Source organism: Danio aesculapii, chromosome 17, assembly GCF_903798145.1.
Source record: "Danio aesculapii chromosome 17, fDanAes4.1, whole genome shotgun sequence".
Taxonomy (NCBI): Eukaryota; Metazoa; Chordata; class Actinopteri; order Cypriniformes; family Danionidae; genus Danio; species Danio aesculapii.
This window is the reverse complement of record NC_079451.1, coordinates 44,049,156-44,074,406: the sequence shown is the minus strand read 5'-3', so window position 1 is coordinate 44,074,406 and position 25,251 is coordinate 44,049,156. Positions and strand designations below refer to the sequence as shown.

Genomic DNA, 25,251 nt, shown 5'->3' with positions numbered 1-25,251 from the left:
ACACCATCGTGGAGTTTTTCTTTTATTATTTCAGCAAATAGGATTATAAAAATATTATTTGTTGTATTCTCCCATTCACTGAGCTCCCAGCTATGACACCTTCCGCTACTGAGAAACCTGGAAATGTGAAAAGGGTCCATTGGGAAACCTTCACTATATACACAGTCACTTCTTAACATTCAGAAAACCTGTCGAAATCTGCGCTTTAATAGTTTTATTAACCGTTGTATACCCAAAGTTTGCACTTCATTTGATCGCTACTCTTAAGTTTTCTGCGCTCAACACTTTTATTCCACTATCATCCTTTTAAACTTCAATCCAGTTACAGTTTTTTACAGACGCTAGGACACATTTCTCAATATTTAGGTCACTTTTGCAAATCTCTTTACACAGTGAGCCCGACAGAAGTCTATGTGGGCTATACTGGGGATCAATTCTCATTGTTTTGGCACAAAATGCATTCAATGACTACATCTCTCAAATTTGATGAATTCTTTTCTCACTCAGACACAACAACTGCCAAAAATCTTTGCATGTACAGGACATTTTGCACATGCTTAAATATTGTTTTCAAAACTGTTAAACTTAAGTTCAAAACAATAACATAATGCAAAACTCTATAAGACAGCAAAATTCAACAGCGAGATTTTATTGAAACATATTTCACATCTAAAAAGGCAGTTTAACCAGCCACAGCTGATTCTCACTGTAGATGAACATCTACACAGCAGGTGTTACTCTTTCAATTTTATTACAAAAGGAGACAACTGCTGAATAGGTTTGTGTTGTGATGTAAACATGAACCCAGCCAGAAATAGAGAAGTGGCTGAAAGAGGAAGAAGAGTGGCTGGGATGGATCAGGCATGCCAGAAGATTCTTTCCTAGGTGTTTTGCCCTAGATGACATAAGATGTGATGTGGATGAGAACCACTGGGCAAATGGAGAAGACCGAGTAGATTATCATTACTGTTGTATCTGTATCAGTGGATGGTGTGTTTACAAATTCTTGTATTATGGAATTACTTAGTGCAAAAAAAAGATCAAAAAACGACATAGAGGAATTCTGCATCATGTCTGATTTATTCCAGTAACATATCATGCAGTTATAAACAATATTGCAGTCAATTGTCAACCTTTGCTAGTGTTCTGGAAGAATGAGTTTATTTGAGACCTGTATAAAGTGTTTTGGTAGTTGTAGTGCATTTTGAATGTGGAATGAACTGCTTTGCCAAGCTGAAAGTCGATTAGGAGAATTGCATGAAAAGTTTTGCAAAAGGGACCTAAGTGTTGAGCAATGTGTCCTAGCGTCTGTAAAAAACTGTAATAGTACACAATCACTGTGTTGGTTTTTAGTTTTTCCTTGGTTTTATATATTATTATCAGCATTTGTAAAATTAGTGAATTTATTTATAAACTAATTTTGAGAGGATCATGAACCGTTATCCAATCAGATGATTCCTAACTCACTATAAATAACCAGAGCTTTCTTATCTCAATATCTTTGACTTGAAGAACCCCCCCAACCCTACTTTCCCTCCTTTTCAAACGGGCGACACGGCGGCCGATGATTAGCACTGTTGCCTCACAGCAAGAATGCCTCTGGTTTAAGTCCCTTCTAAAACAGACGACATTTCTGTGCGGAGTTTTGCTTGTTCTCCCTGTGCTCGCGTGGGTTTTCCCCGGGTTCTCCGCTTTCCTCCCACAGTCCTCCTCCTTAGCCATCCATATCTGTCACTTAGCTACAAATAAGCCGGGGGGACTCAACTCCCCTCTCCCCAACTCCAACTCTACCTGAGCTCAAACTCCCCTCTCGCCATGCAAACGAGAGGGAGCCCAGGGCTCGAGGATCTCATAAGCTCAGGGTTCTCTCCCGGGACAGCATGCCAAATAAGCTTTATTATCAATCCTCAGCTGAGTGTGAACTCTTGAATTGTTTTATTATTGGTATTGTACCCCTGCTGTTTCGTATCTGCTGTTTATGTTGCCTTTTGGCCAGGATGTCATTGTAAATGAGAATTGGTTCTCAATTGACTTACCTGGTTAAATAAAGGTTATTATTACTATTTTACGCAGCGGATGCCCTTCCAGCCACAACCCAGTACTGGGAAACACCTATACACACTCATTCACATACACTACGGCCAATTTAGTTCACTCAATTTACCTATAGCGCATGTCTTTGGACTGGAAACCGGAGGACCTGGAGGAAACCCATGCCAACATGCAAACTCCACACAGAAACGCCAACTGGTCTAGCCTGGACTCAAACCAGCGACCTTCTTGCTGTGAGGTGACAGTGCTAACCACTAAGCCACCATGCCCCCCCCTATTTTCAATAATAAGGGATTGAAAATAAAAGAAAATGCCAGAAGTAACGGCGTTAGTATGGGTAACTGTGGTATTTTAGTGAAAAAAAAATCCCTGTACGTTTTTGATATTTTTCAGGATGATCAATAGGATTGGACGTTTAAACCAATGTCATGACTTCATCCTTTGAACTCTTTTATTTCACACTAATATTTTATCAGCCGCAAATCCTGTCTTCTGTTTCATCCAAGCAAATCAATGGTTCTAATCCTTCAGAAGTACCTTTGAAATATACTTCATAACTCTCTTCATGTCTTATGAGCAGTAGCACAGCGATCCTGCCCACCTGATGGAGGTGAATGACTAGTGAAGGATGCCCTCAGAAGGGTTCTGCTGCAGTCCTCCCTTTCATTCAGAGACAGAGAAAGAGAGAGAGAAAGAGAGAGAGAGAGAGAGAGAGAGAGAGAGAGAGAGAGAGAGTGTGTTTGTGTGTGTGTTTGTATGAGTGTGTTGTGTGTGTGCTGTGCCTTGTTTCCCTAAATGTCCCCACAATTATAGTAGTACTAGTTAACTTTGACCTTATGGGGACATTTTTGGTCCTCATTAGGAAAACGCCTCATAGGTCATAGTGTATATGTTTTAGTGTACTTGTTTGAGTGTTTGTGTGTGTGTTTGTGCATGTGTGTGTTTGCGTGTGTAGGTGTGTGTATGTGTGTGTTTGTGTATGTGAGTGTGGGTTTGAGTGTATGTGTTTGAGTGTATGTGTGTTTGAGTGTATAAGTTTGAGTATGTACAGTGTGTGTGTGTGTGTGTGTGTGTGTGTGTGTGTGCGCGTGTGTGTGTGTGTGTGTGTGTATGTGTCTGTTTGATTGTATGTGTTTGAGTGTATGTGTGTGTGTGTGTTTCAGTGTGTGTTAAAGTGTATGTATGTGCATGTGTTTGAGTGTGTGTGTGTGTTTTAGTGTATGTGTTTATGTATGTGTGTGTATGTGTATGTTTGAGTGTGTGCATGTGCATGTGTTTGAGAGTGTGTGTATGTGTGTGTTTGAGTGTATGTGTTCGAGTTTTTGTGTGCATGTATTTAAGCATGTGTGTTTGCGTGTGTGTTTGAGTGTATGTGTTTGTGTAAATATATGTGTGTGTGTGTGTGTGTCTGTGAGTTTGAGTATATGTGTTTAAGCATGTGTGTGTGTGTGTTTGCGTGTATGTGTGTGTTTTTTTAAGTGTATGTGTTTGAGTATGTATGTGTGTGTGTGTATATATGTGTGTTTGAGTGCGTGTGTGTGTGTGCTGTAAGCTCACTGGAGCGGGTGGAGGTAGGCAGCCACATCCACCTGAGATGATGCGTGTCACAGGAGGAGGTGATTGATTACATTAGTATTCAGCCGCTGGAGATGACTTCATTCTCATGGCAACAGACAGCTGGCAGCTGAAGCCTCTTCTTGGGGGCGTCTCAGGGGTTTAGTCATGTGTGACGCCACCAACCCGTCTTCCCTTCTCCTTGTCTTTCTCCGTCTCTCTGTCTCCATCTTTCTCAGCCCCCCACCCCACACACACCCAGCCCCCACTTTATCATTTTTAGCATGTCTTTGACTTTGCATCTATATTTTTATTTTTTGTTGTTGTTGACATAAAACAAAATCTGAATGTATTATGAAAGACAGTAAAGAATATAGATTAAAAAGAAATATAATTTAAAAATAATGCATAAATAATTTAAACATTATTATATGCTGGTTTTCTTGTTTTCCATTGGAATTTGATCATTTGATTTGAGAGCTACTGCAGAAGGCATGTAAGAAGGATCATTTAGTATTTCATAATTATTAAATACTATTATTAAAGGGCACCTAGGTTACCCCCTTTTTCTAGATTTAATATAAGTCTCTTGTGTCTCCAGAATGTGTCTGTAAAGTTTCAGCTCAAAACACCCATCAGATTTTTTATTATACCTTTCATAAGTTTCTATTTTATAGCTCTTAGCATCAGGTAGCTCATCAGTAGGTTTTAGTGTACTGCGCCTTTAAGGCTAGTCCTTCACGCCCACCGTTTCCACGTGCCTGTCAGTGTTCCTTAATCTCCTCCCTCAGCTGCCTCAGACCACAGATAGACATGATAGAAGCAGATCTCTCGTGACATTTGTGAGAAATACTACAGAAAGAAGTTTAGCAATGAGTATTTGATGCATTTGTTGTGGAGTTGCAATAATGAGTCTATAAGAAAATATAAGAGATAAGAAAATATAAAAAGTAAAAATATGTCTATAAGAAAATATAAAAGAAATTTAAAGACATATTTACTTTTAAATACTTATATATTAACTTATAAAGAATAATTTATAGTGTTGTTTTGTTTCTTATGCAAAAAAATACTTCAACATTTAGGTAATTTTCATGACAGTTAAGCAATGTTATTTTATTTTATTTTATTTCATTTGAATTGTATTTTTTTGGATTTTCTTATTGTTATCCACAAATTCTTATAGCATTGTTACATTGAAATAAAACACAACAGTATGCAGATTCACAAAGACATCATCAGGGGAATGCATATAAACATATAACATTTGTTTTATTATAAAAAATGCCTGATGACATCTCATTCATTCATTCATTTTCCTTCAGCTTAGAATGAACTTATCCAGCATATGTTTCACACAGCAGATGTCCTTCCAGCTGCAACCCAGTACTGGGAGACATCCATACACACTCATTCTCACACATACAGTACGGCCAATTTAGTTAATTCAATTCAGTTTGGACTTTGGGGGAAACCAGAGCACTCAGAGGAAACCAACGCCAACATGGGGAGAACATGCAAACTCCACACAGAAATGCCAACTGACCCAGCTGAGACTCGAACCAGTGACCTTCTTGCTCTGAGGTGACAGTGCAGACCACTGAGCCAACATACCACTGCAAAAAAAAAAAAAAAAATATATATATATATATATATAGAGAGAGAGAGAGAGAGAGAGAGAGAGAGTTCTCCAACAATTCTTACATTACATTGAAATAAAATGCAACAGCATGCAGATTCACAATGACATCATCAGGGTGATGATGAAAAAATGATGAAAAAAACTGTAGTTGGTTTCTACTATGGTTTCCAATTCAGATATTCCCTATTAGCACTCCCCCCATCTCTCTCTCTCTCTCTCTCTCTCTCTCTCTCTCTCTCTCTCTCTCTCTCTGTTTCTCTGTCAGTGTTTTTTTTTTCTTTCTCTGGGGCACAGAGTCGCGTCTCATTTTCTCTTCCTCCCTCTGTAATACACTCACAAACAGGTCTGGTGACAAGCTCAGTTAATGCCGTGACCAGCGGCTACATATTCATCTGCTCTGAGAGCTTTATCAGTGCACCAGATGAGAGCGAATGGCACGGCGTTCCCTGCCAGGGGAATAATTTAGCGGCAGTATCTATTGATCTCCATCGACTGCCACAATCTCGCAGAATTCCTTTGGTCCGTGTGATGATGTACCATAGTGCAGTAGAGCCGGAGAGATGTGCAATAGTTTAAAAGTGATCTACCAGCTCCAAACAGCTTGACCAAAGACAGCCTTACAAGTCAGAAGCAGAACAGTACGCTTCTATTACTGATTTGCTCAAAGCTTGATATTTTCTAAATGTTGATAATGAAGTATTACAACAACATGACATTCAATTAAACAAGAAAGACGGGACTAAATCTCACAATAAGTCATTCAAAAATCACCTAAAATTATGATGAATTATGATCTTTCCTGTGAAATTATTATAATATTTTTTAGATTTCCAAATTGCTGTATGAATGAGTGATTTTTTTCAACTTATTTTAATATAATATACATTTTCAACATAATAGTTTTAGTAATTTATTTCTAATAACTCATTTCTTTTGTCTTCGTCATGATGACAGTACATAATATTTTACTAGATATTTTGCAAGATACTAGAATTCAGATTAACGTGACATTTAAAGGCTTAATTGGGTTAATTATGCAAGATTGTTTATTTAGGGATGTCATTGGACTACAGTGTTTGTTCTGTAGCCAATCAAAACATTTTTTAAGAGTCTAATCATTTTGATCTTAGCCGTTTTTGCATAATATAACAGTTCGAGCCAAACTAAAAGAAAGGGGCTGAAGCGAATTCATACCTGCTCTATCAATACAAGATTACAACTCATACAGTTTAAAGTGGTTATTAGCCCTGTTATTAGGTGGAATTAAGCCTGTTTGGATGCTATGATCCTGCCTTAGCATGGTCACATAATCAGCAAATGCTTATTATGTTTGGTATGGTGGCTAAAAGGGTAATCTTGATGGATTGGAAACCCACTTTACCACCTACTTTTCATAAATGACTGACTGAAATGGTTACTGCTCTTAAGCTTGAAGGAATTCGTTTTGTTAAGGCAGATGCTTCTAAAAAGTTTTTAAAAATCTGGGGCCTCTTCCTTGTTTATCTTTTTAAAAGTTGAAAGTAGGGCGCTTATAATTCATGGACAAATTCACTCTTTCTTTTCAATATTTTGAGTTTGATTAAGTAATACATTATGGTGTATATTATTTACTCTATATGGTGCATGTTTGGATGGACTGGTGCTTTTTTTGATTCACTTATTTAAAAATATATATTTTTTTATTTTATTTTTCTGTATTTTCTCTTATCATTTGTATAAAAACGTATTATAGATTGTATAAATGTTTTTTGTTCTGTTTTGTACTCATAAAAAACTTATTAATAAAATATATATAAAAAAAGAAAAAACTAAAATAAATAAGAATAAACAGCAAAAATAAGCCCAAGACACATTTAAAAAATGTGGAAAAAATATTAAAAGCCTTTATTGACATGGCTGTTTGTCAAAACTCCTTAAAATTCCCTGAAAATTCCTTGTTTTAGGGAATAGGCATCTCAATAAAAGCTTTTTAATACTTTTTCCCCATTTTTGAGTGTCTTGGACTGATTTTTGCTGTTTATTCTGATGAATCCCTTACTCAAAGAGCACTGATTTTCAAGCCACCCCTGAGCACTTTTTGTTTGAGTTTGGATTTTTAAAAGAAATACGACAGAAGAATTAAATATCAGGAAACATTATGAAAGTTTCCTTCCTCCAAAACCATTATTTTTAATATAAGTAGACATCCATCCATCCATTTTGAACCACTTTTCTGGGGCCAGGTTATGGGGCAGCAGTCTTAGGAGAAAACCCTAGACTTCCCTCTCACCAGACACTTCCTCTAGCTCCTCCGGGGGATTCCCGAGGTGTTCCCAGGCCAGCTGAGAGACATAGTCCCTGCAGCGTGTCCTGGGTCTTCCCCGAGGCCTCTTCCCGGTGGGACATGCATGGAACACCTCCTTAGGTAGGCGTCCATGAGGCATCCGAAACAGATGCCCCAGTCACCTCAGCTGACTTTTCTTGATGTGGAGGAGCAGCGGCTCTACTCCAAGCTCCTCCCTTAAATCCAAGATCTTGTCCTTTCGGTCATGACCCAAAGCTCATGACCATAGGTGAGAGCAGGAATGTAGATTGACTGGTAAATCAAGAGCTTTGCCTTTCGGCTCAGCTCCTTCTTTACCATAATGGACCGGTACATTGACCACATTACTGCTGCCGCTGCACCAATCCGCCTGTCAATCTCACATTCCATCCTTCCCTCACTCCCTATAAGTAGACATATGTGCGACAAATAAGTTTTAATGCCAAGGCAATGGAAAAAATTGTCCATATTCAAATTATCTGAATTAAAAAATCCACTTTTTTTTTTTGAGTTGTGCAGCTTTTACAAATAGCCACTTATTGTAGCTATATCTTTAAATTTGGCATGAAAATGTACCCTTTTAATTTTTTCAGGGTTTTCCCCTTCAATGTATAGGACAAGAGAGATTTTGACAGGAAAGCATAGGGAGCAGAGAGAGGGGAAAAATCGGCATTGGACCACGAAGCGGGAATTGAACTCAGGTCGCCGTGAGCACTGGAGTGCATGTGTCGACGCACTAACCACTACACCACTACACCACTGGCACCAACAACCCTTTTAATTGTAATTGTATATAGTAGTGTTTGTTATAAACAATGTATCTGTGCACTTCATTATTTTGTAAAAAATCATTTTACCCTCATAATCTTTAATCAATTATAGCTTTCCCTTCCCCCTCAAAATGACTTTTTTCACTTCTGGTCACATAGAATGTCTTTAGGGCGGAGCTATTAGTCCTTTAGGGTGGAGCTATCAGTCCTTTAGAGCGGGTCTATCAGTCCTTTAAGGCCGGTCTATCCTTTAGGGGAGAGCTTTTAGCGCGGGTCTATAAGTCCTTTAGCTTGGAGATATCAGTCCTTCAAGGTGGGTCTATCAGTCTTTTAGGCCAGAGCTATTGGTTCTTTATGGATTTGTGTTGAGACAACTGGAACTCAAAAGTTACAAAAAACAAACAAACAGCAAACATCAATTGTTGAGTGTTTCTGCTCTGTCTTCATGGGAGGCAGTGATTCAAGCAAATATGATACGATTCCATCTGGAAAATTTAGCTCCTCTTTCTTGTCATCATCGAGTACCTGAAAACAATCTGGACGAAATCATGTACCGCCGTACATTTTTATCTCATTTCAGAAACTGTTTCAATTATGTAAATCACAATAGAGGAAAAAAAGACAATATTAACTTGCATTTCATACTGATTTTAAAAGAATGATCATGTGACTTTTACCGACATGTGACTTTTAATGTAAGAAAAGAGAGTTTTATATGCAGTTTTGTGAAATATTCCTCTTTTCAATTGCCTAAAAATACACCAAATGTAATCATAAACTTTCGCTATTTCAATTCGCTATTTCAATTTGTGCAATTTGAATTGAAATGGAAACGCAGCTGCAGTGGGGTTCAGGAGAAACGTTCAGGTCTTTCTCTGACATCTGAAATAATGTTCGCACACAGATCTTGATTCCTCTCCAGAATTTAGCTTTGAACGCACAGCAAATCTCACCCACTTCAAAGCTCGTCTGCCGGTGAAGGCCAAACAGTCGATAAATTATGGGATTTTTAGCCGGCGTCTGCGGAGAGGTCATTTGTATCAATATCTTTGATTTTCGCCAATGTTAGATAATGAGCAGGAGGAGCTGCCATGGAGAAAGGGCGAAATCCGCTCATATCACATTCAGATGCTTCATTAGAGTCTTTATGGAACGGTATTTGATCCGTTTGGGCGTCTATGACATCTGAACATCTGAAAACCAGCAGATTTGTCACTCTAATTAGTGCTCAGATCCACGTCCTCTGGTTAACCACAGGCTCGAAGGAATGGTTCACCTGAAAATAAACATTTTGACGACATTAACTCATCTTCTTTTCAACACATTATCTTTCTCTCATGGTGCTTGTTTGTATGTGTTGCATCAAAGTAAATGCAGCTGTGCTATAAAAATAATAGAAGCACAATAAATGTATCATAAAGCAGTCCATATGAATCCTAAAGTCTTACAAAATAGACTTGAGAGTTGCAGGAAAGATCAAAAAGTGTATGATTCAGAAAGCTATAACTTCAGAATGTTTGATATATTGATATAGATACTAATATAGACTATTTAATGTTTCCATTTTGGGAATAATTTTTCCTTTTTTTCATATCACCAAGTCAAAATTGCATGTTTGAGGAAAAAACAACAAATTAAATAATCTCATTGCACAGAAATAATGTCAAATAGGCTGCTAAGTAGCCTTGAATAAAGCTATATATTTACAAAAGTATAAATATGTATTTTACTTCTCCCTACTCCACAACAAACCCTTTAAATTGAATAGAATTCAGAACAGAAATGGAAATATGTGACCCTGAACCACAAATCCAATCATAAAGTGAATAAATAAGCTTTCCATTGATGTATGGTTTGTTAGGATTGGACAATATTTAGCCCATAGAATGGTATAGCATAGTGGCTCAGTGATTAGCACTGTTATTAGCACCTTGCAGCAAGAACGTTGCTAGTTCGAGTCCCGGCTGGGTTTTCTCCGTGTGCTCCGCTTTCCACCACAGTCCAAAGACATGCACTATAAGTGAATTGGGTAAATAAAATTGGCCGTAGTGTTTGAGTATGTGAATGTGAGAGAGTATGGGTGTTTCCTAGTACTGGCTTGCGGCTGGAATCCGCTGCGTAAAACATATGCTGGTATAGTTGGTGAGTTGGTGACCTCTGATAAATAACGGTCTTAGCTGAAGGAAAATGAATGAATGAATGAATGAATAAATATTAATATAGATATAACTGTCTGAATATCCGCAATCTGAGGGTTAAAAAAAAACTAAATACTGAGACTATTGTCTTTAAATTCAAAGTTAATATCCTTAGCGATTAATTTTACTTATCATAAATTGAGATTTGATATATTTACATTAGAAAATGCAATAATTAATAAATGTCTTCATGGAAGATGATCTTTACGTAATAAAAATCTATATTTTGAGTTATATAATGTAATTTTGACTTTTCCCACTAATTTACCTTTGCAATGTACAGTAAAACTGGTTTATGCTCCGGGGTCACATATCAACAGACAATTAAATATAAAATAAAATAAAAATCTAACGCACTTCATGCATGTTTTGTTTGATGTAAAAAAAAAGTGTTTCAGATGGTTTCAAAATATGGTACTTTCTGGGCGGCACGGTGGCTCAGTGGTTAGCACTGTTGCCTTACAGCAAGAAGGTCCAGTTGGCGTTTCTGTGTGGAGTTTGCATGTTCTCCCAATGTTGGCGTGGGTTTCCTCCAGCTGCTCCGGTTTCCCCCACAGTCCAAAGACATGCTGTATTGGTAAATTGGATGAACTAAATTGGCCGTAGTGTCTGGGTGTGTGTATGAGTGTGTATTGGTGTTTCCCAGTACTGGGTTGTGGCTGGAAGGGCACCCACCGCCTAAAACATGCTGGAGTTGGCGATTCATTCCACTGTGGCGACCTTTGAAATAGAGACTAAGCTGAAAGAAAGTGAACGAATGGATGAATTTTGACTCATATAATGTCATTTTGGCTATTTCCACTATCTACCTGTGCAATATACAGCGAGACTGGTTTGGTGCTCCAGGGTCACATGTTATGGAGGACCAGGAGTGCCGGTGCTTTATTAAATGACATTTAAAAACACAATTTAAATAAACAGAATTAAATATGTCTGTTTATTTGTCGATTAATTGTTCATTTAAATTGTAATTTATTCATATACATATTTATGCTTCAATTACTTAATTGATAATTAGAGTTTTCATTTTAGTTCTAACCAGCACTCCTGGTTGACCATAACATATTAGCAGACAAGTAAATATAAAATAAAATAAAAATCGAACACACTTTATGCATGTTTTGCTTGTATTATATATATATATATATATATATATATATATATATATATATATATATATATATATATATAAATCTTCTTTCAGATAATAAATATATTCCAAAATATATCAGAATCAGAATGAGCTTTAGTAGCCAAGTGTGCTCAAACACACTAGGAATTCTTGTGGTTTTCAGGAGCTAGCATAGATGTTAATCCAGGAATATGTCCTACTTGGTGAAATCAGGTTAGCTTACATACATACATACAGTACATACATCCATACATCCATCCATACATACATACATACACACACCCATACATCCATACATCCATACATCCATACATACATCCATACATCCATACATACATACATACATACATACACACACCCATACATCCATACATCCATACATCCATACATACATACATCCATCCATACATACATACATACATACATACATACCAACACAAGAACACAGGAAATTTAAATAAGTGGAAAATAACTTAAACAATAAAAATTCCGAGAAACTCTATGGATAAAGTCAAATAACTATATAATGACACAATTTTTTCACTGAGCTGTCTCTTTAAGGACAGTTTTTGGTTTTTCTGGAATCAGTTGTTGGGAGTCTGTGCTGTAGATATATATATATATATTTTCATCCAGCAGATGGCAGTGTTTACACACCAAACACTCTTCAAGTTAAAAAGCCACTGAGGCGCATCAAGGGCAGCTACTGTGTGACATTCCCTTAAGCATTGTGTGCTTTTGACAAATGCAAACCCTCACTCCGTAACTTTTATCAGTTTATCAAACCTTATCGAAACGCTTGATTCTTTTTCTGAAGTCCTGTTTGTTGTGTAACACGTTGGTGCAGATTCTCTATGATGGCAGAACAATCCCATTTGCAGTGTTTTGACCGTGTGGTGTGTTTGTTCTTGCAGGGTTTTGTCAGTAAACTGGACGAGTTCATCTGCTGGCTGAGAGACGCTCTAGAAACCACAGAAAACTGGACGCCGCCCAGAGCCGATATCGACAGCCTCAGACTCTACCTGGAAACTCACCTTGTAAGTAAACGTCTCTCCGTCGATATCCTTCAGTGTGCAAAAACATGGCCACAAAGGTTTCAACACTGTGATGATCATGCACACTCTTATACTACTTGAATTTTCCTCTCACAATATTTGATGTTGTTGTTGTTGTTGTTGTTGTTTTGCTCAAATGTTGCTCTTTCGTCGTGTCTCTCAGTTGTTGTTTTATTTAAAAATCAGCCTCGCCTCAGGTGTTTGTGCTAGAGTTTTGTATAGGAGGAATTCAAAACTGTTAAGAAACAAATGAGATTTTAGAGCTATAAAACTATTGTAGACATCATTTCAGACATCATTTGGCCCAGAAATGTATTTGGACATGATACATTCGTGTGCATTTACATTTTAAAAGAGGGCAATGGAACAGTAATTCAATAATTTGTTATTAGCTGGTTTTGTATATGTACTTTCTAGTTTCTGTTTAAAGGAGAGCAGATTTTTTCAACACATTTCTGAACATAATAGTTTTAATAACTCATTTCTAATAACTGATTTATTTAATTCTGCCATGATGACAGTAAATAATATTTGACTAGATATTTTTCAAGACACTTCTATACAGCTTACAGTGACATTTAAAGGCTTAACTAGGTTAATTAGGTTAACTAGGCAGGTTAGGGTAATTAGGCAGGTTATTGTATAATGATGGTTTGTTCTGTAGACTAGTGAAAAAATATATAGCTTAAAGGGGCTAATAATTTTGACCTTAAAATGGCTTTTAAATAATTTAAAACTGCTTTTATTCTAGCTGAAATAAAACAAATAAGACTTTCTCCAGAAGAAAAAATATTATCAGACATACTGTGAAAATTTCCTTGCTCTGTTAAACATCATTTGGGAAATATTTAAAAAAGAAAAAAAAATCAAAGGAGGGCTAATAATTCTGACTTCAACTGGATGCTGAGCACTGTTAATATCTAATAAAATCTCATGTGGAAATCTGGTATATGACCATGTATAAACATGTATGTATGAAATTATAGCTTGTATATTTGAACATATATGTAGAGTGCTCAGCATAAATGAGTTCACATCATTTTGAAAATGAACATTTTTATCCATTTCTCAGTGAATATTGGTCATATATTGGTGCATTTGAACAAAACAGATTTATTAAACAGATATATTTATTAAAATAATATTTTAGTCATCGAACATTTTAGAAATATAAAGATAATACATTTAAATGCATGCAAAATATTGCAAAAATTGTAGATATATTTTGTTTCTCTTGATTTTTTTTTCCTTTTTTTAAAATATATTTTAAAATATATTTTTAAATATTTTAACATTTAATTTTGTTATATTCAAGATTTATTTCATATTATTTTTATATATTATTTTAATAATTTTAGTTAAATTAGCTCCAAATATTCAGTACTGACTAATGTAATGTATATGAATAAATATATTATTGTAAACGTAATATTTAAAGTATTTATAGTATTATAGTATAACCAATATAATGTTGTAAAGCATCCTATAGAAAATTAAATTTAAATGAGAGATTTGTGAGGGGTGCACTCATATATACTGAGCACTGGTAATATTTGTTATTACAATGGTTGAAAAAAATGTAAACGGCTATATTTACAATATTTTTAAATTCATAAATGACATATTTTATATATGGGAAATCTAAACATGAACATGTGTTTTATATATGTCATTTGCATTTAATATTATATTATATTATATTATATTATATTATATTATATTATATTATATTATATTATATTATATTATATTATATGGAAATCTACTATATGACCATGTATAAACATTTATATGAAAGTATAATACATAATACATTTAATATGCATGCAAAATATTGCAAAAATATTAGAAACTACTAAATCTTTACCAAATTTTAGATATTTTGTGTTTCTCTTGATTTTTTTTTTCTATACTTTTATTTTATATTTTATATATATTAAATATAAAATAACGTTTATATATTTTATATAATATTTTAATATTGCAAAAAATTTCTCTTAATTTTTTTGTCTTTTTTTAAATATATTTTTAAATATATTTTTAAATATTTTAACATTTAATTTTGTTACATTCAATATTTTTTTAATATTATTTTTAATATATTATTTTTATATTTTTAGTTAGATTAGCTCCAAATTTGGCTTTAGTACTGACTAATCTAATGTATATGAATAAATATTTTATAGTAAATAGTATTTATTGTATGATACTACTAATAGTACTATAGTACTAACTAATATAATATTGTAAGCATCCTATAGAAAATATTAATTTATATTATATTATATTATATTATATTATATTATATTATATTATATTATATTATATTAATTTATATTATATTATATTATATTATATAATATTATATTATAATATTATATTATATTATATTGTTATATTATATTATATTAAATTATATTATATTATATTATATTGTTGTATTATATTATATTATATTATATTATATTATATTATATTATATTATATTATATTATATTAAATTATATTATATTATATTATATTATATTGTTGTATTATATTATATTATATTATATTATATTATATTATATTATATTGTTGTATTATATTATATTATATTATATTATATTATATTATATTATATTGTTGTATTATATTATATTATATTATATTATATTATATTATATTATATTGTTGTATTATATTATATTATATTATATTATTTTATATTATATTATATTATATTATATTATATACATTTTGGCACTACTAGTTGGGATCTCTAATGCTTAAAATAATAGTAATAGTTTTTCCTTCTTCTGGAGAGACACCTGAGATCAGAGCAAACATCTCCTTAAATCTAATGACTCTCAAGGAGGAGCAGTTGAGATATTATGACCAGCGAGTCTTTCCTTGCGGGATCACGAAGCGTCTGAGAAAAGCGTTAGCGTGTTTGTTTATCCATCTGTCCATGCGAGCAGCCGTCTGTATACCGCGGGAAGGAAAATCACATTGTGTTTTATAGTGAGGAGCTTCAGTCATTTTTATTGATTTGGAGAGCAGGGTCACACACACTCGCTGTCTCTCATCCAGCGCTCAGGCTCTCAGGATGTGCTCGCAGGTTTAATGTCTGGGCATTAAGTCCAGCTGGCAGGTGGGAGAGTGTGTGTGTGTTTGTGTCCGTCAGTGTTCATATGTGTGTGTGTGTGGATCTTTCCGGTACCCACAGGAGAGCCGTAAGGAGGAGGTTGGCTGTTGCAGGGTAGGAAGAGAAGGAAAAGAGAGAGAAAAGGAGTGGGCTTTCTTTATAAGGCATTGAGAGATTGTGAAATGAAACAGCTATTGATTGCACTGGGTGGCGGATCCAGGTCTCTGAATCACATTAACGACACACACACACACACACATGCACACACACACACACACACACACATACACACACACACACACACTCACACACTCACATCGGCCTCCAAATGAGACACAGAAACAAGGGCCTCCAGTCACACAGATAGTGAGTTGTGCTCCTGCTTTCCAGCATCCACACACACACACACACACACACACACACATTAAAGCCATTCTTTATGTGTTCGTTAGTACATAAAGCACTGAGTTCAATTGCGTGGCATCCTCTGATTGGTTTGGACTGAAAGGACGATGTGTAAAATGGTGATTGAAGAACCTTTAAAGAAGTGTTGTGGATTATTTGCAGTGCATTCATCCAATAATAGCAGTCTATGGCATTTTAGAGGTAATTACTGTGGTTGTTTATACATTAAAATTAATAATATTAATGGCATTTTTAAAAGAACATTTTTGGTGTCTAGGTTGAAGCATTATATTATATTATACACTGAAAAAAAATGATTCAAAGATGACTCCTTGAATTTACTATTTTTTTTAAGTTAAGTGGCTGTAAACAATTAAACAAACAAATTAGATAGAAAAATACAAAATTTACCTTGTTTGTCTAAATTCAACACATTTAAATTGTGTTTTAAATTTAAATTTTGCAGACATCATTTTTTTCAGTGTATTGTATTGTATTATATTATATTATATTATATTATATTATATTATATTATATTATATTATATTATATTATATTATATTATATTATATTATATTATATTATATTATATTATATTATATTATATTGTATTGTATTATATTATTTTATATTATATTATATTACATTATATTATTTTATATTATATTATATTATATTATATTATATTATATTATTTTATATTATATTATATTATATTGTATTATATTGTATTATATTATATTATATTATTTTATATTATATTATATTATATTATATTATATTATATTATATTGTATTATATTATATTATATTATATTATATTATATTATATTACAATATATTATATTATATTATTTAATACTATATTATATTATATTATTTTATATTATATTATATTATATTATATTATATTATATTATATTATTTAATACTATATTATATTATATTATATTATATTATATTATATTATATTATATTATATTATATTATATTATATTATTTAATACTATATTATATTATATTATATTATATTATATTATATTATATTATTTAATACTATATTATATTATATTATATTATATTATATTATATTATATTATATTATATTATATTATATTATATTATTTAATACTATATTATATTATATTATATTATATTATATTATATTATATTATATTATATTATATTATATTATTTAATACTATATTATATTATATTATTTTATATTATATTATATTATTTTATATTATATTCCATTATATTATATTCCATTATATTATTTTATATTATATTATATTATATTATTTAATATTATATTATATTATATTATATTACATGACATGACATGACATGACATGACATGACATGACATGACATTATATATTGACTTTTTATATAATTGTGTACACTGTAAAAAATTATATGATTAATTAATCATATCATCAGCAAATTGTTTTAAGTCAGTTTAACATAATATAAGTTCAATGGACTCATAAGGTTAATTTGATTTAGCTTAAAAAATTTAGGATACCAGGATTTTTTCACTGTGCATAGTTGTTTATGCAATAAATACATTATTCATATAATATTTAGCAAATTTTCAAATGTGATATTTGAAGTTTTATATACTAATTTCCTGAGGAGCACGTGATATGAATGATAGCGGCTGGTCTCTCGACTGTAATCAGCAATAATCCAATCAGATTGATCCTAAATAGGCAGATTCCACCTTACTGCCATATCTTTGTTTTGGAGGAATCCCCCCTTCCACCCCATCTCCTCCTTTTACTCCTTTTACCAGGGGGAGCTCTCGAGACCTACCTGATCTCGGATGCCCTTTCATGCGGGAATCCTGGGCTGAATTATCTCAGAGCTCAGGGTTCTTTGCTGGCAGTTTATTCCGCTGTGGCGACCCCGGATTAATAAAGGGACTAAGCCAAAAAGAAAATGAATGAATGAATAAATATTTTGTAATACTGTTGTTAATAATGTAATAAATGAAAATATGAAATAATTTTTAAAAATCTCATTTAAAATAACAATAAAATTGTATTTAAAATATTTATTTAAATTCCAATTTTATTGAAGAACACACAGTATATAATAGTATATATTAGGGCTGCAGGATATTGGAAAAATCTGATATTGTTGTATTTTATTTTTCTGCAATTATATAATGCGATATGAATAGCTCTAGCTCCTTTTTTGTACAGCTCTTTTGGACTATTTTCTGAGGAGTCTAACAGTATTCAGGTATTGAACACAATGAAAAAAAAAGTTTCTAGTCCAAATATCAAAAAATTATTAGTAAAAATATTGTTTCATTTTCACCTTCAGAAGAAATAAGTCAAATTATTTAGATTTTTTTGAGTTTTTCTTAAAAAAATCCTCCATGAGAGTAAAATAATCTTGGTTTTGGTTTGAAATGTAGATATTTGGACTTGAAACAAGACAAAGAAAAACTTTTTTGTTGCATAAATTCCGTATAAATACAGTAATTAAATACAATTCTGTAGGTCCTGGTCAGCTAATTAAGACTCAACAATGCATATCTTGCAGTGTGACTATTGCGGATGCGCACATTGTGAAATCAATGCTGAAAGGATATATTGTGCAGCCTATAGTTAATGTTATATTATTGCGGATCTGTCTGATAGTTGATCAAATGTTTGCTCAGAGACATGTTATATAGAGGATATGATGCATGTACAGTAAAAGTAAGGAGCTTCTGAGTGAAAAAAAAGATTGAGAAAGACTGCAGGCACAGATCTGACCTTGTGTCCATCTCAGGTTTTATCCATCTAAAAAGTTAGAAGAAAACCTCACAAAACCAGCCCATATATGAGGTTTGCTGGTTTAAGAAGTTTTAGCTTGGTTTTCAGCCTGACCCAGGGACTTGAGTGCACAAAACCTCTTTAAAACCATCAAAACACCAGCGGAGTCGCCAGTAAACCACTTTAGGGATTTTAAAGTTGTTTATTTCACTTGGGAAACATCATGAACTCTTCTTCCTTTGTAGCAAGGGATGTTGGCAATATTATCCCATAAAACATCCATGAACTTCAAAATACACCAGCACTTTAAGAAATGAAGGATTCCACACAATTCATCCATGTTGTCCCAACACAAATCAATTAAGTAAGTTTAACAAATTAGGCTGGATTGAACAAAATACATTAAGCTGTCCCAAAAAACCTGTAGAATTGTGTTATTGTAGCTCAAATTATAGAAGTAATATACAAGCAGCAAAACATACTTCGAGTGAGAAATGCTTTTTTAATGTACTTTGCACATACTATGATTTGAGTATTTAAATGCAAATGTCCAAATCTTGCATGCAATATATTTGGAATGAAGGGATTTGTAATGCAGCCAGAGCCATTCTTAAGCAACCGGTGTTTAATATGTTTTAATACATTTTTAAATATTTTAGTGTATATAAGTAAAATTTTACTTTAGTTAAACTTTACTTTAAAATACACTTTAATAGCATAATAATATATAGTAAATTATAATAAATACTATGATAATTTGACTTATATTATATTATATTATATTATATTATATTATATTATATTATATTATATATATTATATTATATTATATTATATTATATTATATTATATTATATTATATTATATTATATATATTAAGTCTCTAGTATTGTTCATTTAAAAATAAATTTTAAACTGATTATTTGGCCTTTTGCCATTTGTAACATAAAATAATAATTTATATTCAATAGTGCTGGTATTGTGAAAAAGTATTGTGATTTAATCAAATTTTTTGACAATGTATGTGTATACACATATAAATACACACATGAGTGCATTTATTTGAGAAAATGCTTTTATATTTAGATATAAAATATAACTTAAATATTTAAATATTAAGGTGACAAAAAGTTTAGTTTTTATGTATATGATTTTATCACAATAATGATAATAATAATAATAAAATAATAATGATAATAATAATAATAATAATGATAATAATAATATTAATAATATTGATAAAAATAAAATAATAATGATAATAATAATAATAATAATAATAATAGTAAAAATAAACGAATAATAATAATAATAATAATATTAATGATGATAATAATAATGATAATAATATTGACGATAATAATAATAATAATAATAATAATCATCATCATTAAAATAATAATAAAATTAATAATAATAATAATAATAATAACAATAATAATAATAATAATAACAATCATAATAATAATAATGACAATAATAATAATAATATTAATAATGATAATACTACTACTACTACTAATAATAATAATATTAATGATGATGATAATAATAATAACAATAATAATAGTATTAATAATAATAATAATAATAATAATAATAATAATAACATTAATATTAATATTAACATTAACATTAATATTAATAATACATTTTATTTATTGTGCACTTTTCTTAAACTCGAAGCGTTACAAGATATACATTAACAATCGAAACTGCAGAGAATTACAAGCTTGCATAAGATCCCAGTAACAAGCCAGAAGTCATACCGCAATAATAAAACCATAAAAAAACAATAAATAAGCAACATGTTACAAATTGCAAAAAAAAATTGACAGTGATGATCACAAATTAAATGCTTAATAAATATATAAAATGCACACAAATATTATGTCAAAACAGGCTTTCCATTCTGGAATTAATTGCAATTAGTCTATTAAGTCTGTATATTGACATAATATAACATTTTATATAACTAATATAAAATATTAATATAAAAAATATTGAAGAACACTGAACCCTGTTGAGTTTAATTAACCAATAATATATATATGTAAATATCTCCTTATATATACCAGTTTGGAATGACAAATATACAGTAAGAGTAAATTAAGGCAGAATTGTATGTTTTTTGTTGGGTAAACGGCACTGAAAAGTAAAATGATACATTGGATTTACAATTTTTTTAAGGTAAGTGGTTGCAAACAATATATATGGGCTGAATATAAACAGACTAATTAAATTTAGTAATGTCCAACTTAATTATTTTGTTTAAAATCAGCCCATATAAATTGTTAACCCTAAAAACAATTGAGTAAATCCAATGACTTATTTTTTCAGTGTGTCTCTTTTATAACAAGCACTGCATTGGTGATCCAGGTAAGACTTATGGGCCGCCCTTCTCACAGCCCAACCCCAAATCCTCAAATTCCTTCAAACTTCCACACCGCAAAACCCCAATCTGTCTCCAGACACCTCCTCGCCCAGCAGCTTTCCCTCCTCTCTGTCTCTCAGATTTGGGGATTAGGACAGGGGGAGGTTTGCGGTCCACTGGTTCCTGTGGCACATCTATTGATGTCAAGTAAGCGATAACCTGCGTGCCCTCATGTCTGATCCTCGCCAGGCGCTTCAGCATCGCAAAACAAACACACGCCAAGAGCTAGCAGAACAAAGCACTAGCACCTCACATGTGAAGACCAAACAAATCTGTGGAAACAAAACTCGCAGCTCACAACTTGAAATGCAGATTCCAGCTTTGTGTGTTCAAACTGTGAGGCTTCGTTCATGAACACTTTGAGGTTGAGGTTTATGCTGTGAAGGTGATGATGAAATGGATGAAAAGGGCTTTAAAGTTGATAATGTCTGCTTGCTTATTATTAAAACACAGTCAAAATAAATGCTGGGTGGTTGTTGTAAAAAGCAAATATGGACAAAGCAGATTTTTTGGGTTGAAAAGCATCATTTAATTGAAATTTGTCCTTATTTGACCCATCATTGTATTACAATAACCCAGCATTTTTTTGAGTGCACTTAGAATATTATAAGACATGATTTAGTCATTCATTTTCCTTCGGCTTAGTCTCTTTGGTCATCAAGGGTCACCACAGCGGAATGGGCATGCCCTTCCAGCTGCAAGCCAGTACTGGGAAACACCCATACATACTCATTCACACACATACACCACGGCCTGTTTAGTTTCAAGAGTTCACACTTAGCTGATAATCAATAAAGCGTATTTGGCATGCTGTCCCGGGAGAGAGCCCTGAGCTCGTAATATCCTCGAGCCCGGGGCTCCCTCCCGTTAGAAGGGCGAGAGGGGAGTTCGAGCTCAGGTATGTCTCGAGAACTCCCCTGCTTGTCGCCGCGTGAGAAGTGTAAACTAGGGTTGTTTTCGGTGCTAATTTGGTTTAATCTATTGCTATGGTATATGTTTTTAGACGGTGGGAGGAAACCGGGGGACCCGGGGGAAACCCACGCGAACACGGAGAGAACATGTAAACTCCGCACAGAAACACCAACCAGCCTGATAGGAGGTTGGACCAGCGGTGTTCTTGCTGTGAGGCAACAGTGCTAGCCACTGGGCCACCGTGTCGCCCTATCGGAAAAAGAGGGAGGAAGTAGGGGTGGAAGGAGGGGGAAGCTTCAAGACGAAGATAACTGGAGTGAAAAAACTCTGGTTATTTATAACGCTTCCGTAATTATCTGATGGGTCACATTACGGAGCTAATGAGGAGCCAGCCGTGTTGATCATAAGCACGTGATCCTCTCGAAATGAGTTTATAAATAAACCACACTTATTCAATAAATACATATTGTAAACATTTTAATTTCCTTAAATGGCTTTGAATAAAATGTTAATATTGTTTTATTCTATAAACGTCTGATAACATTAGTTCCAAATTTAAAATAAAAAGTATTGTCATTTAGAGATTTTTTTTAATGCCGTTTGCTAAAAATAACACGTTTCCGTTTAATGTTTAAGAGTTATTCAGTCAAATATTGACAAATCTGTAACGTCACAACAAACAAAACTCACTCCTGCTTTAGGAATCAACTTGCACTCGAACTGCAGGCATGAGCACATTGGATTTTCTCTTTGAGTTGGGTTTTCAAGGTAAAGGAGATGATGAAATGAATGTAAGAGCTTTTATCTTTCAGGTTTTGAGGTGTATTTCTAACAATATATGTTGCATATCACACATCCTCGTTTCATAAAACATGACATTGCTTAGGCTGAACCTTGAATTGGACATATAAAGAGTCTTAATAAGATTAAGCACTATTGATATGGCCTCAGTTATAGCTGAAGGGATTATTACAGCTAACGTTTTTTTTTTTTAAAGTGTGTAAGAGTGTCCTTGCCATGTGCACCAAAAATTGATATTACACCCTATTACCAGTGCATTTTGTTGTAGCATAAATCAGTGATGGATATCTGTTTATTCTGCCTTTTTTCGCCTTCAGTTTGTTTACTCATTTTAAAGGCGTTTAGCTCTGTAAAGGATATCAATTTCAGCCTGTATCCCAAGTCATAAATAAGCTCTCCTCACTTTCTCTCGTGTCTGTCATGAGTGATAAATTCTCTCACCTGCTGATCCATCACCCGTCTCGTCCCGCTCCGCTTTCTGATGCCACAAAGTTTAGAGAGAGAAAGAGAGAGAGAGACTTGGCCCTCTCCATACATTCTCAAACATCACACCATTCGTTTATTATGTGTGACGGCCTCTTTTCTTAGTTGCTGAACTCAGGGCTTGTTTACTTGTGTCTGATTAGTGCTTTCAGATGCTATTCTACACTGCAAAAAAATCTTTGTACCTGGAGTTTTTGTTTTGTTTCTAGTCTGAATATCTAAAAATTCTCAAATCAAGAAACATTTTTTTGGACAAGCTTAAAATATAGTCTTATATTTTTTCACTAAATCTGGGACATCATTTATGATTTTGGCAATTGAAGAGCTAAAATCCTGTAATTTTCTAAACAATCAGTAGTTTTGATCAGGAATGGTGTTGATTAACAGATTTATGCCAAAAAATGTGAAAAAATATTAATCTGAAGCAATTTTACAGCAATTTAATTTAGTGGATGTTTTGATCCCCAACATAACAAAATGGTAGTAAATTTGCCCAGAGAATATCCTTGAGTTTTTTTGTCATTATGGGGTATTGTGTGTTGAAATTTGAGGAAATAAATTAATTTAATCCATTTTGGAATAAGGCTGTAACATTAAAAAATGTGGAAAAAGTTAAGCGCTATGAATACTTTCTGGATGCACTGTATGTGTGAAAATATGATTTGTCACCTAAAATCTACATGCTAGCTAAAACGCAGAAAAATTATGGCCAAAGTATGGAACATAATTATCCAAAATATGGAAAATATCCCATTTTTCATGTGTTGCAGTGGCGTATTGTGTGTTATCATAGTGTAATCTAACAACTAAAATTCAGAATAAATGTTATCAACATTGGGCGGTGAGTAACTTATCAGCATTTTAAATAATAAAACGAGCACAGTGGTCGCTCGCTATAATGCGGCTCACCTTTCGTGGCCTTGCTGTTTCACAGACTTTTTTTGAGTAATTTAACTTGCTTTTTTTTAAACAGGGCATTGTGTTCTGCGTCCTAATTGGATGTAGACCATTATCAATCAATCTCCACAGTGTCTCCTGTACAGTACAGAATGCGCTCAGCTTGCCAAATTAATATAAATCTTGCTAGATTGCTTGCAGTATGAGTTCCAACAAGGATGCAAAAATGGTTGTCCGCAGCAAGACCATCGTAAAGGGGGTTGCACACATGTGCTGCACCACTCAGCGCCATGCTTTTTAGAATTGTAAACATAGGTTTATATTAGGGTACGCACACCGGCGCTGCAAGTCAGCTGCTGTCTGCGGTGCCAGCTAAGACTCAGGACACTGTTCATATTTCTGCCGTGCCACAGAGCGCCATCTGAATAATTTCATTTTAAATAACATGCGAATGTGCGTGTTCGGTGTGTGTTACTTTCAACTGTCATGTGCACGGCGCATCAGGTGTGCGACCCCCTTGACACGGCGCATCAGGTGTGCGACCCCCTTGAGGATGGAGTCTGCTTTAGTTTTGTGGATCAGTGACTGCAGGAAAAAGACGCTGGATTGCCAACATTATCATTCCATAACACTGGACTTATTTTTCTACAAAAGTTTAATCTTTCAGAGTGTTTAAACGAGAGAAAAGTGTTTTAAAAAAGTTGATGCCTGTC

At 33.1% G+C, this 25,251-nt stretch overlaps 1 protein-coding gene across 1 annotated transcript in view; it reads left to right on the top strand.

Moving 5' to 3' along the window:
• akap6 (A kinase (PRKA) anchor protein 6) overlaps nt 1-25,251 on the top strand; it is a 324,063-nt gene that overhangs the window by 65,837 nt on the left and 232,975 nt on the right. The window contains 1 exon segment of the mRNA XM_056476530.1: nt 12,565-12,687. Within this exon segment, the coding sequence (XP_056332505.1) occupies nt 12,565-12,687 (123 nt within the window).